The following is a 16,540-nucleotide window of genomic DNA, read 5'->3' on the forward strand; positions in this document are numbered from 1 at the left end:
AGGAAGCCCTATAGGGCAGTTCTACCCGGTGTTGCATTTAGCTGGAATTGATTCGATGGCAAGGAGTTAATGTAAAGTATTCATTTTTTTTTCTAATCAGCATTTTTTCTGATTTTGTTTTCTTTGTCCTAGAGTGCTGCATATTCTGACACATCGTGGACTAAACAAAACCAAAAATCCTCAAGAGGCGGGTGGTATTCTGTAGTGTGAAAATAATCATAGTAACAAGTGCCATTCTTTAAGGAACCGCTGTGCGCAGTCACATTGCCAGGTGCTTCTCATGCCTTGCACACAATGCACCTGCCCTAGAAGACAGGGCTTATCAATCCCACTTCACAGAGGAACTTGAAGCTCAGAGAGTTTGGTTATTTGTTTGCAAGTCTAGTACATGACCAACCTAGATTAGACCCTTGGTCTGAATCCATCTGGAACCTAGCTTGTTCCACTCCTCCCAGCCAAAGTCTTACCCTGTGTCTCTTAATTCACTGTTCTTCTCTCCACTACAAAATGTTTCTTAGGTAAGAAAATGAATAACGCTGTGCCCAGAGCATTGGGTTGGGACTGTATAGCCAGAGCTATGTGAATACTAAAATAAGTGAGAGATATGAATACGGAGAAGAAAATATTCAGTAACAATATAAAAAAAACAAAACAAAACAATATAGTCATTGACAAATGCAAGGCCAGTAGCCTGAAAAGACCTGGGGCTCATAAAATCATCCCGGAGAGCCCCTGCCTATAGAAAGTAGATCTATTAGAACCAAGGTTACATGCACCTCCAGGTGTGGCTGAAGGAGAGAAGGATTAGATCAGCCTGTTTTTCTGACAGCCCACCACCTGTGTTGGGCTTCCTATCTTTGTCTGCAGCTTCCCCACCTCATGCCACTTCTCTGGGACAAGGACCCAATCTCTGCAAGATTTGCAATAGCAAAATTGCTCAAGTTTGCAAGGATGTGGCATTTCTCAGGAAGGTTTAATCAAAGAGGAGGCAAGAAGAGAACCCCAGTGAATGAAAACAGAGAAGAAAAACACACCAGAATTTAGGGATCACACAAAGAACTGCAGGGCTTGGTCTCAGACCTATAGAGCCCCAGGACGTGCCCTCACTTATTCTTCAGGTTTCTCAGGGACCTGAGACTTTGGCCTAAGGACACTCTCCAAGCCATTAAAGCCAGGACACTCAGCCTCTGATAGATACCTAAGAGATGACCCTGAATTAAGATGAAGGGCTGCCCCCTTGAGAAGTGTTCGGTCCCTAAGTGTCCTGGCCTTGCAATTGCCCTGGACGGATTTCAAACAGTCCTGGCTGGATATGACTTATCCTGACTTCCAAATCAGGGTTCCCAAGTTAGTGAACACCTTGAACTGAGGGGACCAGACTTGGATTCAGCAGGGAGTGGATTTCCAGGACTGGTTATTTTCAAGATGAAGACTGTGAATGAGGAAATAGAGAACCACGCACTCCAGATAGAGGAGGCCACACAAAACGCCCCCTCTGTTGGCCTTGGGAGGCACAGGGCAGAGTTGTCAGGATGAGGAGTCCCCTCAATTCTGCCTGGAGGGTATCAAGTCTTGTGGGCATACCCCAGGTCCATAGAGGAGGGGACTCAGGCCCTCAAAGGAGGCAAGGTGAGGACCCTGAGTGTTATGAGTGGGAACCCCATCAACAGAAGGAGCAGAAGAGAGCATTGCCTCTGTTCTTAGTCCTGGGAAGCCTCTGGGAGAGCTCTCTGCCAGAGGTGCCCATCGTTTCTTCCTGAGTGGTCTCAGGGAGGGAGGGGCCAGTCTAAAGGGGCGGCCCCAGTTCTACAAAGGGAAGAGTCTTGTCCCTAACTGGAATTAGGTGTGGACCCTGAGTGTTTATGGGGCGACCTATTGCCTAAAAAGGATCTGCCAGGAGCAGCCTTCAATCCTGTGAAGCCCCAGGCAAGTCTATAGTGGGGCACACCCTGACCTGTCCCTCTAGGTTCTGGGTGTGGTGAGAATCTTGTTCTGAGCCCGTGAGTCAGGTCTTCATAAGCGGGACTCCCAGGCTCTGATAGGTATCAAGGTGAGGACCCTGCATGAGCCCTAAGGGAGCACTCACTCCAGAACACTGGAGTCCCAAGGATCCTGCCCTTGCTGTCGGCCCTCGGAGGCCCCCCTGCCCCAGTAAGAGGGTCTTGATCCTTGGAGGCCCTGGGTACAGCCTTGTACGGATGTGACGTGTCCTGGCTTCCATCTAGGAAGTGCTGTGAAGGTGCAGCTTCTGGTTTGGGGGTCTGTGAGCTCTCCTCAGCAGAGGAGAGTGGAGTCTCAGGGCTGATCAGGAGTCAAGGTGAGGACCCTGAATGTAGACTGTGGTGACCAATTAACCCCAGAAAAGCGGGGTCCTAAAAGGGCCGCCCCCTGCTGTCGGCCCTCGGAGTCCCCCCTCACGACCTTGGTCCTCGGCGGCCCCCCATAGCCTTGGCCGGAAGTGACGGGCGGGCATGCGCCGACTTCCATCCAGGAAGCGCCGGGAAGGCGAGGCGTCTGGTCTGACCGGGTTGAGGCTTTCATCATCGGAGAAGGGTGGAGTCTCGGGACCGGTCAGGAGTCCAGGTGAGGATCGTAAATGTGGACTAAGGGGACACCTAACCCAGAACAGAGGAGGTCCCACAAAGTCCCGCCCCTACCGCCAGCCCCAAGGCCACCAGGCTGACTTCGGCCTGTAAAGTCTCCGGATGGGCGGGCCTCGGTCCAAGAAGGCACCCGCGTTCCGAAGAGGGAGGAGACCTAGACCCTAACTGCAGGCCAGGCGAGGACCCTTAGTGCTAATGAGGAGGCTTTTCCTTAAAAAAGGGGCCGCCCACAGCCCAAGCTTGCCGTCAGCCCTGGGAGCCCCCGGGCAGGGGTAGCCAGATGTGTAGCACCCTGACTTCCTTCTAGGGAGGTGAGGGCCTTAGTCTGAGCCATCAATCCTAGCCCTGCTTTCGGGCCGATTTAAGTTAGTAGAGGGAGGAGCCCTACCCGGAAGACGTTCAGAAGCCTGAGTGAGGAATGAAAATAAATAAATAAATAAATAAATAAATAATGAAGGGATCACCAATTGAGAACTCTGGGATCAAGTGACCCCCGCTGCCCTGGCCAGCCCTAGGATTCCCAAAACAGCTTGCAAAGGATGTGGCTCACTCGGATTTTCAACTCTGAGTCTCAGGAGGGTGTGATCTTTCAGGGATGTGGCCTCATGACAGCAGAGGGTGGGGTCCCGGGAATAGTACAGAGTGAAGGGAAGACATGACTGAGGTACTGGGAACACTCAACCTTTTGGGGAGGATTGCAGTGGGCTCTGCTAATGCCATTAGTCCTGGAAGCCCAGGCCAAATCTGGAAAGTTCCAGGGACTCTAGACTTCTGCCTCGAGTATCTCAGGGAGATGAGCGCCTTTCTTTAAGCCCCAATTCAGGAGATGGAGGGATCCCAGAAACTGGTGGGAGTCAAGGTAAAAATCCTTTAGAAGGCAGTAGGAAATTAACCCCTCTTCTCCCTTCCCCCAAGAAGAGAGGAGGAGGCAGAAAAGCCTCCCGCTGCTGTTGGCCCAGGGCAGCCACGGGCAGAGGTATCAGGCTGAGGTGCCCCTGGTTTGTTCCTACGGACAGATGGTCTCAGGGACATGAAGTCCTTGGAGTAACGGAGAGGCTTATTCAGGAGAGGAAATCCTGGTGGTGTAATGGTTAAGTACTATGGCTGCTAACCCAGAGGTGGGCAGTTCAAATCCACCAGGCGCTTCTTGGAAACTCCATGGGGCAGTTCTACTGTGTCCTATAGGGTTGCTATGAGTTGGAATCGACTTGACAGTAATGGGTACCAACAGGGTATTCTGCAGAGGCAAGAGACATGGTGTCTAATGGGAGTCAAGGTGAGGATACTGAGTTCTGATGAGGTGACTCCTCCCAGAAGAAAGGGGGAAACATTGAGCCCCAACACTGCCTTTGGACCTGGAGAACCTGGGTATGGTTATTTAGTGAGTTGTAGTCACTAACTCCCAGGGCATGTCGGGGAGGTGAGGGACCTGGTAAAAGGGGGCAGCCATGGTGAAGACCCTGGTGGAGAACTGAGATCTCCAGGGAACCCCAGACAGAACAGGCCCCGATGTGCTGTCGTCATTGAGACACCCTGCCAGGAGTGGTGGCTGACCTGCTCCTTCAGTTTCTGCTTGTGGGTCCCAGAGGGATTTGAGGTTTCAGGGTCAGAGTAGTAGAGGCGAGGTGCCCTGGCCTTGCCGGCAGATGATATGATGGCTCTATGAGTGACATTAGAAGAATCCCTAATATCCCAGCACAAAGAGTTGCTAGAGCCAGCCCCTGCTGTCACTCCAATAAGCCCCAAGCAGGGCTGGCAATCTAAAACCTAATCCTTCTTCTAATTTTCTTTACAGGGTCCTGACCGGGACAACTGGAGCTTTGTCAGGTTCTACAGCAGTGTGCTCAAGGATCCTGCAGAAGCATCCGTTGTGAAAGCTAAGGAGGCATCTCTCTGCTACAGGGCACACATCCTTTCAGCCTCCATCTTCCTGTGGGACTGCATCACCTGCCCTCCTTCCACTCTCCTGCCTGCTATCCTTGAGCAGTCATCATGCCTCGAGGTCATAAGAGTAAGCTCCGTTCCCGTGAGAAACGTCGCCAGGCTTTTGGAGACACCCACAGTGTCAACAGTGCTCAGGCCACTGCAGCAGAGGAGGAGAGGTCCCCGTCCTCTTCCTCTCCTTCTTTTGGGGGGCCTCCCCAGAGCTTCCCTGCTGTTCGCACTCCCCAGGGGTCTCAGAGAGCCCCATCCACCACCACTGCTGCTGCAGGTACTTCGGGCAGAAGAGCTCCTAGAGGGGCCGAGGGCCAAGATGAGGGAGGTCCCTCTTCTGCCCGAGCCCCCAATGAGAGGTCACGTAGAGACCCTCTAACCAGGAGGGTGATCATGTTGTCGCAGTTTCTGCTGTCCAAGTATGAGATGCAAGAGCGCATTACCAAGGGAAAAATGATGAAGATCATCAACAAAAGGTACAAGGAGCACTTCCCTGAGATCCTGAGGAGAGCCTCTGAGTACATAGAGCTGGTCTTTGGCCTTGATGTGAAGGAAGTGGATTCCAAAGGTCAATCCTATACCCTTGTCAGCAAGTTGGAGATCACCGAGGAAGAGAATCTGAGTGGTGGCAGGGGGTTTCCCAAGACTGGGCTCCTGATGCCTCTCCTGGCCATGATCTCCATGAATGGCAACCGGGCCACTGAGGAGGAGATGTGGGAATTCCTGAATGTGTTTGGGATGTACGATGGGAAGACGCACTTCATCTTTGGGGAGCCCCGGAAGCTCCTTACCAAAGATTTGGTGCAGGCAAAGTACCTGGAGTACAGGCAGGTGCCCAACAGTGATCCTCCATGCTACGAATTCCTGTGGGGTCCCAGAGCCCAAGCTGAAGCCAGCAAGACAAAAGTCCTGGAGTTTTCGGACAAGGTCCAGGATACCAACTCCGGTGCCTTCCAAGCTCTGTATAAAGAAGCTTGGGGAGATGAGGAAGAGACAGCCACAGGAGGAGAATGGGCTGGGGCTTGTCCTGAGGCCAAGGCCGGGTCTAGTGACAGGGAGAGTGCAGCTGGTCCTCCCATCCTTAGTGAAGTCTGATGCAGATTTTTCACTTTTTGGTTGCAAATGGCTGTTAACCTTCTAAGTAGTGCAGGCAACATGGGGCTGGAGGGGGCACATGTATGTCTTCTTGTATTCCTGTTATAGTTGAGTGACTTGTAGATTTAGCTTGTTTTTTTGTATTTTTCAAATGTTCCTTTTAATTGAAGATTTATTAAGATTCAGAATCTAAATTCACCTCATGCATTTATAGTTGTCTTTCAGATTTAGGAGGAAGAGTTTTGTGTTGGGTAAAACAAATTGAAAATCTTTGAATCTTTTCTTATGAATCCAGAACTAGTTAACATGGTATCGGAATAGGGATGTTCTTGGAAATATTAAAGATATCCACAAGAGTTAGTTGGGATCACAAGGTAGAGGCAGAAGACCATAAAAGTTGGTCAATTCTTGGTTTCCCTTATTCCATTTGGTAAAAGTAGAACATTCATGTGCTTGGATTTGTTTAGCTTATTTAAGGATGTGGGAGAAAATAAATTGTGATGATTTGACCTCTTGTTCCCTGCCTCTTATTTTCCCCAAACAGTAATTGAGCGTCTGCCCTTTGGAAGGCTTCATGCTAGTAATGGGGCCCTTTAAGCAAAGGTGTGGCAGCATGTGTTTAGATTTTAGAGTCTAACAGCAGGTATGAAATGAGGTTGAGATACTCTCCAAGACCTCAGGACTGTTAGAAAAGGAGTGAGCACTTCAGGGTTCCCTCTAGCGTAAATACCCCAAGGAAGGGCAATTTGGGGCGTTGGGAAACTCTGATCTCTCAGTCTGGGCTGGGGGAATTTTAAGTTAGGAAACATAGGGCAGGGAAGGGCAGGGGATGAGAAGAGCAGGTAGGGGTGGGGTTGGGGGTGGGGGTGAGTCCATATGAGGCTGTGGGAGGGGTGCGCAGGGTCAGATACTCCCATCATATGTCTCAGTGTGGAAGCACTGTGCCTGGAATGGAAACCAGCTCTTCACACTGCCTCTGGGATTGGGGGGAAACCAGAGAGAAATCCCCCCTGGGAAGGACTAGAAGGTGTCTGCTGTTCTTGTCCCAGTGCTCTTGAACATGACTGCTGACTGAGTGTGTTATGCACTTTATTTCCAGGGTTTCTGAGAAATAGGGAGATACTCCGTGTAAGGAAGCCAGTGTTAGTAGCTTTTTGCCTTTGGCTGGGGGAGCCAGAAGCCATGCCATTGAAAGGACAGTAGAATGAGTTTGTCTTGAGTGTCATTTGGCAAACACCAAGTGAAGACTGGACTTTTGGCTATGGTAATGAAACCTAGGGTGACATAGATACAAGGGCAGTTGGGAGGGGAAATTGTTGGTCTTTGACAGTACTTCTAGGAGCTTTGTGTTGCATTAAACTGGGACAGTCTACCCACATGCGCATTAAAAATTACCCCCTAATATGGATTGAGTTTACCCGCCATGTCACCCTGAAAGAGGTGCTGTAAATAAAGACCCAATAACCATGGTTATAATGCCATTTGGGAATACATGTTGTTATGTTAAAGACAGGGATTGTATGAGCGTCTTGAGTCAACCCCACACCTTCTCCAGGGGAGAAAGATATGGCAGTCAGCTTCTGTAAAGATTTACAATCTTGGAAACCCTATGGGGCATTTCTACTCTGTCCTGTTGCATCCCTGTGAGTCAGAATCTTCTGGACAGAAGTGTTTTTTTTTTTTCTGGGGGGTGTCTTAAGTCCAATCACTTTTGAAATATAAAGGAGGTGACCGAGCAAGCAAGTAATCACAAGTGGAGAATGATAGTCACCATGCCACAGGAGACCTCCAAGGAAACAAGAAACAGAAGTTGAAGAAGGACAAGGACCTTCCCCCATAGCAAACAAAGAGCTAAAGCTTTCCCCTAGAGCCAACTCCTGAATTCAGATTTCTAGGCTCCTTAAAAAAAAAAAGCTATGAGAAAATTCTATTTGTTAAAGCTTCCCCTTGTGGTATATCTGTTATAACAGCACTGGATAACTATGACACTCCTTAATGACTGATAAAATGCTTTGACCTTGACTAGTAACACAAATGTTAGCAGTGCAAACCCACCCAGTGGCACTGCAGAAGGAAGACCTGGCAATCTGTTTCCTTAAAATTGATAGCCAAGGAAACCCTGTAGGGCAGTTGTACATGAGGTTGCATTTGGTTGGAATTGACTTGACGGCAAGAAGTTATTGAAAAATATTACTTAGTTCTTCCTTCTAAGTAGTATTTCTTCTCATTTGGTTTTCTTTGTCCTAGAGCACTGTGTATTCATACAAACCCTGGAGAAAACAAAAAATTCTCAGGTGGGTGGGTGGTATTTTGTGGTGTCAAAGTAATCCTAGTAATCAGTGCTATCCTTTAATGACCCAATATGTGCAGTCACTTTGCCAGGTGCTTCTCTCATGCCTTGCACACAATGCACCCTCCCTAGAAGACAGGGCTTATCAACCACCCTTCCCAGAAGAAGAACCTGGAGCTCAGAGTGTTTGGTAATGTGTTTGAGTTTGCAAGTCTAGTACATGAGCAAGCTACATCAGACCCGTGGTTTGAATCCATCTGGAGCCCACACTGTTCCACCACTCCTCCCAGCCAGAGGCTTACCCTGTGTCTCTTAATTCACTGTTCTTCTCTCCACTACAAAATGTTTCTCAGGTAAGAAAATGAATAATGCTGAGCCCAGAGCATTGAGTTGGACTGTATAGCCAGAGCTATGTGAATACTAAAATAAGTGAGACGTATGAATAAGGAAAAGGAAAAGATAATATTCAGTGACAATACAATCACTGACATATACAAGACAGATAACCTGAAAAGATTGGAGCTCATAAAATCATCCTGGAGAACCCCTGCCTGTAGAAAGTAGATGTATCAGAACCAATGTTACATGAGCCTCTGGGTGTGGCTGAAGGAGAGAAGGATGAGATCAGCTTGGTTTTCTGACAGCCCACTACCCGTGTTGGGCTTCTTGTCTTTGGCAGCAGGTTCTCCATTTATGCCACTCTTCACTACTGTGCAGGGAACCAATCTCTGCAAGATTTCCAATAGCAAATTTGCTCGAGTTTTCAAGGATGTGGCATTTCTCAGGAAGCCTTTAATCAAAGAGGAGCCAAGAAGAGGATCCCAGTGAATGAAAACAGAGAGGAAAAACACACCAGAATTTAGGGATTACACGAAGAATTGCAGGGCTTGCTGTGAGACTTAGAGAGCCCCCAGTAATGCCCTCACTTATTCTTCTGGCTTTTCAGGGACCTTAGACATTGGCCTAAGGACACCCTCTAAATCGGTAAAGGAAGGACACTCAGCCTCTGAGAGATATCTACGTGATGACCCTGAATGAAGATGATGGGCGGCCTCTCAAGAAGAGTGATGTCCTCTATTGTCCTGGCGTTGCAGTTGGCCCTGAGAGATCTTAGACAGTCCTGGCTGGATATGACTCATCCTGACGTCCAAATCAGAGGTCCCAGGTCAGTGAAGACCTTGATATGAGAGGACCAGCCTTGAATTCAGCAGGGCATAGATATCAGGACTGGTCAGGTTCAAGATGAAGACTGAATGAGGAAGGAGGGAACCACCCAACCCTGATGGAGGAGTTCATACAAAATATCCCCTGTCCACCCTGGGAGGCCCAGGGCAGAGTTGTCAGGATGAGGGGTCCCCTCGATTCTGCCTGGAGGGTATCAGGTCTTGTGGGCATACCCCAGCTCCACAGAGGGAGGAGTCTCAGGCCCTCAAAGAAGGCAAGGTGAGGATCTTAAGTGTTATGAGTGGGAACCCCATCAACAGAAGGAGCAGAAGAGAGCATTGCCTCTGTTCTTAGTCCTGGGAAGGCTCCGGGAGAGCTCTCTAACAGAGATGCCCATTGTTTCTTGCAGAGTGGTCTCAGGGAGGAAGGGTCCGGTCTAAAGGGGCGGCCCCAATTCTGCAGAGGGAGGAGTCTTGTCCCTAACTGGAGCTAGGTTTGGACCCTGAGTGTTTATGGGGCGATCTACCGTCTAAAAAGGATATGCCAGGAGTCGTGAAACAGCCTGCAATCCTGTGAGGCCTCTGGAATCTGTGTCGTGAGGCACACCTTGACCTGTCCCTCTAGGATCTCGGCGTGGTGAGAATCTTGTTCTGAGCCTGTGGTCAGGTCTTCACACACGGGACTCCCAGGATCTGACAGGTATCAAGGTGGGAACCCTGCGTGAGCACTAAGGGACCACTCACTCCAGAACACCGGAATTCGAAGGATCCTGAACTTGGTGTCAACCCTCGGGGCCGCCGGCCCCCACCGCAAATGTCTTGAATCTTGGAGGCCCTCCCTATAGCCTTGTAGAGATGTGACATGTCCTGCCTTTCATCTATGAAGTACTAGGAAGTTGCAGATTCTGGTTTGGGGGGCTGTGAGCTTTCCTCAGCAGAAGAGGGTAGAGTCTGAGGACTGATCAGGAGTCAAGGTGAGGACCCTGAATGTGGACTGTGCTGACCAATTAACCCCAGAAAATCAGGGTCCTAAGAGTGCCACCGGTGCTGTTGGCCCTCGGACACCCCCCTCTAATGGCCTTGGCCCTCGGAGCCCCCCGCCATAGCCTTGGCCGGAAGTGACGGATGGGCATGCGCCGACTTCCATCCAGGAAGCGCCGGGAAGGCGAGGCGTCTGGTCTGACCGGGTTGAGGCTTTCATCATCGGAGGAGGGTGGAATCTTGGGACTGGTCAGGAGTCCAGGTGAGGATCCTGAATGTGGAATAAGGGACCCCTTCCCCAGAACAGAGGAGGTCCCACAAAGTCCCGCCCCTACCACCAGCCTCAAGGCCACCAGGCTGACTTCGGCCTGTAAAGTCTAAGGATGGGCAGGCCTTGGTCCAAGAAAGGACCCAAGTTCCGAAGAGGGAGGAGACCTAGACCCTAACTGCAGGCCAGGCGAGGACTCTTAGTGCTAATGAGGAGGCTTCTCCTTAAAAGAGGGGCCGCCCACAGCCCAAGCTTGCTCAAAGCCCTGGGAGCCCCTGGGCAGGGGTAGCCAGATGTGTAGCACCCTGACTTCCTTCTAGGGAGGTGAGGGCCTTAGTCTGAGCCATCAATCCCACCCCTGCTTTTGGGCGGACTTAAGTTAGTAGAGGGAGGAACCCCAACCCACGAAGAAGTTCAGAAACCTGAATGAGGAATGAAGGGATCACCAATTGAGAACTCTGGGGTCAGGCAACCCCCGCCGCCCTGGGCAGCACTAGGATTCCCAAAACAGCCTGCAAAGGATGTGGCTCACTCGGATTTTCAACTCTGAGTTCTCAGGAAGGTGTGGCCATTGGTCTGAGGGATGTGGCCTCATGACAGCAGAGGGTGGGGTCCCAGGAATGGTACAGAGTGAAGGGAAGATATGATTGAGGTACTGGGAACACTCAACCCGAAATGGGGAGGATTGCAGTGGGCTCTCCTAATGCCATTAGCCCTGGAAAGCCCAGGCCAAATCTGGAAAGTTCCAGGGACTCTAGACTTCTGCCTCGAGTATCTCAGGGAGATGAGCGCCTTTCTTTAAGCCCCAATTCAGGAGATGGAGGGATCCCAGAAACTGGTGGGAGTCAAGGTAAAAATCCTTTAGAAGGCAGTAGGAAATTAACCCCTCTTCTCCCTTCCCCCAAGAAGAGAGGAGGAGGCAGAAAAGCCTCCCGCTGCTGTTGGCCCAGGGCAGCCACGGGCAGAGGTATCAGGCTGAGGTGCCCCTGGTTTGTTCCTACGGACAGATGGTCTCAGGGACATGAAGTCCTTGGAGTAACGGAGAGGCTTATTCAGGAGAGGAAATCCTGGTGGTGTAATGGTTAAGTACTATGGCTGCTAACCCAGAGGTGGGCAGTTCAAATCCACCAGGCACTTCTTGGAAACTCCATGGGGCAGTTCTACTGTGTCCTATAGGGTTGCTATGAGTTGGAATCGACTTGACAGTAATGGGTACCAACAGGGTATTCTGCAGAGGCAAGAGACATGGTGTCTAATGGGAGTCAAGGTGAGGATACTGAGTTCTGATGAGGTGACTCCTCCCAGAAGAAAGGGGGAAACATTGAGCCCCAACACTGCCTTTGGACCTGGAGAACCTGGGTATGGTTATTTAGTGAGTTGTAGTCACTAACTCCCAGGGCATGTCGGGGAGGTGAGGGACCTGGTAAAAGGGGGCAGCCATGGTGAAGACCCTGGTGGAGGACTGGGATCTCCAGGGAACCCCAGACAGAACAGGCCCCGGTGTGCTGTCATCATTGAGACACCCTGCCAGGAGTGGTGGCTGACCTGCTCCTTCAGTTTCTGCTTGTGGGTCCCAGAGGGATTTGAGGTTTCAGGGTCAGAGTAGTAGAGGCGAGGTGCCCTGGCCTTGCTGGCGAATGATATGATGGCCCTACGAGTGACATTAGAAGAATCCCTAATACCCCAGCACAGATAGTCCCTAGAATCAGCCCCTGCTGTCACCCCAATAAGCCCCAAGCAGGGCTGGCAATCTACAACCTAATCCTTCCTCTAATTTCCTCTACAGGGTCCTGACTGGGACAACTGGAGCTTTGTGAGGTTCTACAGCAGTGTCCTCAAGAATCCTGAAGAGGCATCGGTTGTGAAAGCCAGGAGGCATCTCTCTGCTACAGGGCACACATCCTCTCAGCCTTCCTCCTCCTTTGGGCCCGCATCACCTGCCCTCCTTCTACACTCCGGCCTGCTATCCTTGAGCAGTCATCATGCCTCGAGGTCATAAGAGTAAGCTCCGTGCCCGTGAGAAACGTCGCCAGGCCCATGGAGGCACCCACAGTGTCAACAGTGCTCAGGCCACTGCAGCAGAGGAGGAGAGGTCCCCGTCCTCTTCCTCTCTTTCTTTTGGGGGGCCTCCCCAGAGCTTCCCTGCTGTTCGCACTCCCCAGGGGTCTCAGAGAGCCCCATCCACCACCACTGCTGCTGCAGGTACTTCGGGCAGAAGAGCTCCTAGAGGGGCCGAGGGCCAAGATGAGGGAGGTCCCTCTTCTGCCCGAGCCCCCAATGAGAGGTCACGTAGAGACCCTCTAACCAGGAGGGTGATCATGTTGTCGCAGTTTCTGCTGTCCAAGTATGAGATGCAAGAGCGCATTACCAAGGGAAAAATGATGAAGATCATCAACAAAAGGTACAAGGAGCACTTCCCTGAGATCCTGAGGAGAGCCTCTGAGTACATAGAGCTGGTCTTTGGCCTTGACGTGAAGGAAGTGGATTCCAAAGGTCAATCCTATACCCTTGTCAGCAAGTTGGAGATCACCGAGGAAGAGAATCTGAGTGGTGGCAGGGGGTTTCCCAAGACTGGGCTCCTGATGCCTCTCCTGGCCATGATCTCCATGAATGGCAACCGGGCCACTGAGGAGGAGATGTGGGAATTCCTGAATGTGTTTGGGATGTACGATGGGAAGACGCACTTCATCTTTGGGGAGCCCCGGAAGCTCCTTACCAAAGATTTGGTGCAGGCAAAGTACCTGGAGTACAGGCAGGTGCCCAACAGTGATCCTCCATGCTACGAATTCCTGTGGGGTCCCAGAGCCCAAGCTGAAGCCAGCAAGACAAAAGTCCTGGAGTTTTCGGACAAGGTCCAGGATACCAACTCCGGTGCTTTCCAAGCTCTGTATAAAGAAGCTTGGGGAGATGAGGAAGAGACAGCCACAGGAGGAGAATGGGCTGGGGCTTGTCCTGAGGCCAAGGCCGGGTCTAGTGACAGGGAGAGTGCAGCTGGTCCTCCCATCCTTAGTGAAGTCTGATGCAGATTTTTCACTTTTTGGTTGCAAATGGCTGTTAACCTTCTAAGTAGTGCAGGCAACATGGGGCTGGAGGGGGCACATGTATGTCTTCTTGTATTCCTGTTATAGTTGAGTGACTTGTAGATTTAGCTTGTTTTTTTGTATTTTTCAAATGTTCCTTTTAATTGAAGATTTATTAAGATTCAGAATCTAAATTCACCTCATGCATTTATAGTTGTCTTTCAGATTTAGGAGGAAGAGTTTTGTGTTGGGTAAAACAAATTGAAAATCTTTGAATCTTTTCTTATGAATCCAGAACTAGTTAACATGGTATCGGAATAGGGATGTTCTTGGAAATATTAAAGATATCCACAAGAGTTAGTTGGGATCACAAGGTAGAGGCAGAAGACCATAAAAGTTGGTCAATTCTTGGTTTCCCTTATTCCATTTGGTAAAAGTAGAACATTCATGTGCTTGGATTTGTTTAGCTTATTTAAGGATGTGGGAGAAAATAAATTGTGATGATTTGACCTCTTGTTCCCTGCCTCTTATTTTCCCCAAACAGTAATTGAGCGTCTGCCCTTTGGAAGGCTTCATGCTAGTAATGGGGCCCTTTAAGCAAAGGTGTGGCAGCATGTGTTTAGATTTTAGAGTCTAACAGCAGGTATGAAATGAGGTTGAGATACTCTCCAAGACCTCAGGACTGTTAGAAAAGGAGTGAGCACTTCAGGGTTCCCTCTAGCGTAAATACCCCAAGGAAGGGCAATTTGGGGCGTTGGGAAACTCTGATCTCTCAGTCTGGGCTGGGGGAATTTTAAGTTAGGAAACATAGGGCAGGGAAGGGCAGGGGATGAGAAGAGCAGGTAGGGGTGGGGTTGGGGGTGGGGGTGAGTCCATATGAGGCTGTGGGAGGGGTGCGCAGGGTCAGATACTCCCATCATATGTCTCAGTGTGGAAGCACTGTGCCTGGAATGGAAACCAGCTCTTCACACTGCCTCTGGGATTGGGGGGAAACCAGAGAGAAATCCCCCCTGGGAAGGACTAGAAGGTGTCTGCTGTTCTTGTCCCAGTGCTCTTGAACATGACTGCTGACTGAGTGTGTTATGCACTTTATTTCCAGGGTTTCTGAGAAATAGGGAGATACTCCGTGTAAGGAGGCCAGTGTTAGTAGCTTTTTGCCTTTGGCTGGGGGAGCCAGAAGCCATGCCATTGAAAGGACAGTAGAATGAGTTTGTCTTGAGTGTCATTTGGCAAACACCAAGTGAAGACTGGACTTTTGGCTATGGTAATGAAACCTAGGGTGACATAGATACAAGGGCAGTTGGGAGGGGAAATTGTTGGTCTTTGACAGCACTTCTAGAAGCTTTGTGTTGCATTAAACTGGGACAGTCTACCCACATGCGCATTAAAAATTACCCCCTAATATGGATTGAGTTTACCCGCCATGTCACCCTGAAAGAGGTGCTGTAAATAAAGACCCAATAACCATGGTTATAATGCCATTTGGGAATACATGTTGTTATGTTAAAGACAGGAATTGTATGAGCGTCTTGAGTCAACCCCACACCTTCTCCAGGGGAGAAAGATATGGCAGTCAGCTTCTGTAAAGATTTACAATCTTGGAAACCCTATGGGGCATTTCTACTCTGTCCTGTTGCATCCCTGTGAGTCAGAATCTTCTGGACAGAAGTGTTTTTTTTTTTTTCTGGGGGGTGTCTTAAGTCCAATCACTTTTGAAATATAAAGGAGGTGATTGAGCATGCAGGTTAATCACAAGTGGAGAATGATAGTTGCCATGTCACATGAGGCCTCCAAGGAAACAAGAAACAGAAGCTGAAGAAGGACAAGGACCTTCCCCCATAGCAAACAAAGAGTTAAAGCTTTCCCCTAGAGCCAACACCTGAATTCAGATTTTTAGGCTCCTAAACTGTGAGAAATTTCTATTTGTTAAAGCTTCCCCTTGTGGTATATCTGTTATAACAGCACTAGTTAACTATGACACTCCTTAATGAGTGATAAAATGCTTTGACCTTGACTAGTAACATAAATGTTGGCAGTGCAAACCCACCCAGTGGCACTGCAGAAGAAAGACCTGGCAATCTGTTTCTTTAAAATTTATAGCCAAGGAAACCTTATAGGGCAGTTGTACATGGGGTTGCATTTATTTGGACATGGGATAACAAGGTCAGAGATATCACACTGAGGTGCCACCTCATTTTCTCCAGAGGGTGGGTCATCTCAATGCCATGAAGTTCTTGGAGTAATGGGGAGGCCTACTCAGCAGAGGCAGGAGACTGGGTCCCTAAGAGGAATCAAGGTGAGGACACTCAGTTAAGACGTAATGACTCCTCCCAGAAATAAGGGGAACCATAAAGCCCCACCCCTGCTTTCAAACCTGGGGATCTGACATGCTGACTAAGTGAGCGGCAGTTACTTCTTCCAGGGCATCTCAGGGAGGTGAGGGATCTGGTCACCCAAGGTGAGGACCCTGGTGGAGGACTGAGGCCTCTAAGGAATCCCAGAAAGAACGGGCCCTGCTGTCCTGTCATCACAAGACACCCTGCCAGGAGTGGTGGCTGAGCTATTCCTTCGGTTCCTCCTTGTGGGTTCCACAGGGATTTGAGGTGTCAAGTTCAGAGTAGCAGAGGGGAGTGGCCCTGGCCCTGCCAGCAGGTGAAATGATGGCCCTAAGCGTGAACTTGGGAGAACCCCAAATAACCCAGTGCAGAGTCCTTAGTGTCAGCTCCTGCTGTCACCACATTGAACCCCAAGCAGGGCTGGCAATCTACAACCTAATCCTTCCCCTAATTTCCTTCACAGGGTCCTGACCAGGACAGTAGGAGCCTTGTGTGGTCCTAGAGAAGTGCCCTCCAAGAATCCTGTAAAGGTGGCCTTTGTTAAAGCCAAGGAGGCATCTCTCTGCTCCAGGGGTGCACACCCTCTCAGCCACATCTGAAAAATCAGCCATTGGTAACCCTGTGGAGCACAGTTGTTCCCTGGCACACAAGGGGTCTCCATGAGTAGGAACCAACTCAACAGTAACTGGTAAGGTTGTGAACTGCCTTAGTTTCTGTTAAGGGCCACATCCCCCTCTTATACCCATCACTTCATCTCTCCTTTTAGTTTCAGAGGAAGAGACAACCAGGAACCTTTCTGGCTCCTGAAATTTCTTGGTCTTATGAACTCGTCTTTCCTTTCAGAAGTTT

At 49.9% G+C, this 16,540-nt stretch overlaps 2 protein-coding genes across 2 annotated transcripts; both read left to right on the forward strand.

Annotated features, from left to right (window-relative positions):
• The first annotated feature begins 2,471 nt into the window (after positions 1 to 2,471).
• Positions 2,472 to 5,633, forward strand: LOC126068851 (melanoma-associated antigen B2-like). The gene is made up of 2 exons (XM_049871541.1): positions 2,472 to 2,583; positions 4,591 to 5,633. Exons 1-2 carry the CDS (start codon positions 2,472 to 2,474, stop codon positions 5,631 to 5,633), a joined length of 1,155 nt encoding a protein of 384 aa, XP_049727498.1.
• A 6,684-nt stretch (positions 5,634 to 12,317) lies between these two features.
• On the forward strand, positions 12,318 to 13,355 carry LOC126068852 (melanoma-associated antigen B2-like). Its single transcript, XM_049871542.1, has one exon. The coding sequence runs from the start codon at positions 12,318 to 12,320 to the stop codon at positions 13,353 to 13,355; it is 1,038 nt and encodes a 345-aa protein (XP_049727499.1).
• The last annotated feature ends 3,185 nt before the right edge of the window (positions 13,356 to 16,540 follow it).

This window comes from Elephas maximus, chromosome X (genome assembly GCF_024166365.1).
Source record: "Elephas maximus indicus isolate mEleMax1 chromosome X, mEleMax1 primary haplotype, whole genome shotgun sequence".
In the NCBI taxonomy this organism is placed as follows: domain Eukaryota; kingdom Metazoa; phylum Chordata; class Mammalia; order Proboscidea; family Elephantidae; genus Elephas; species Elephas maximus.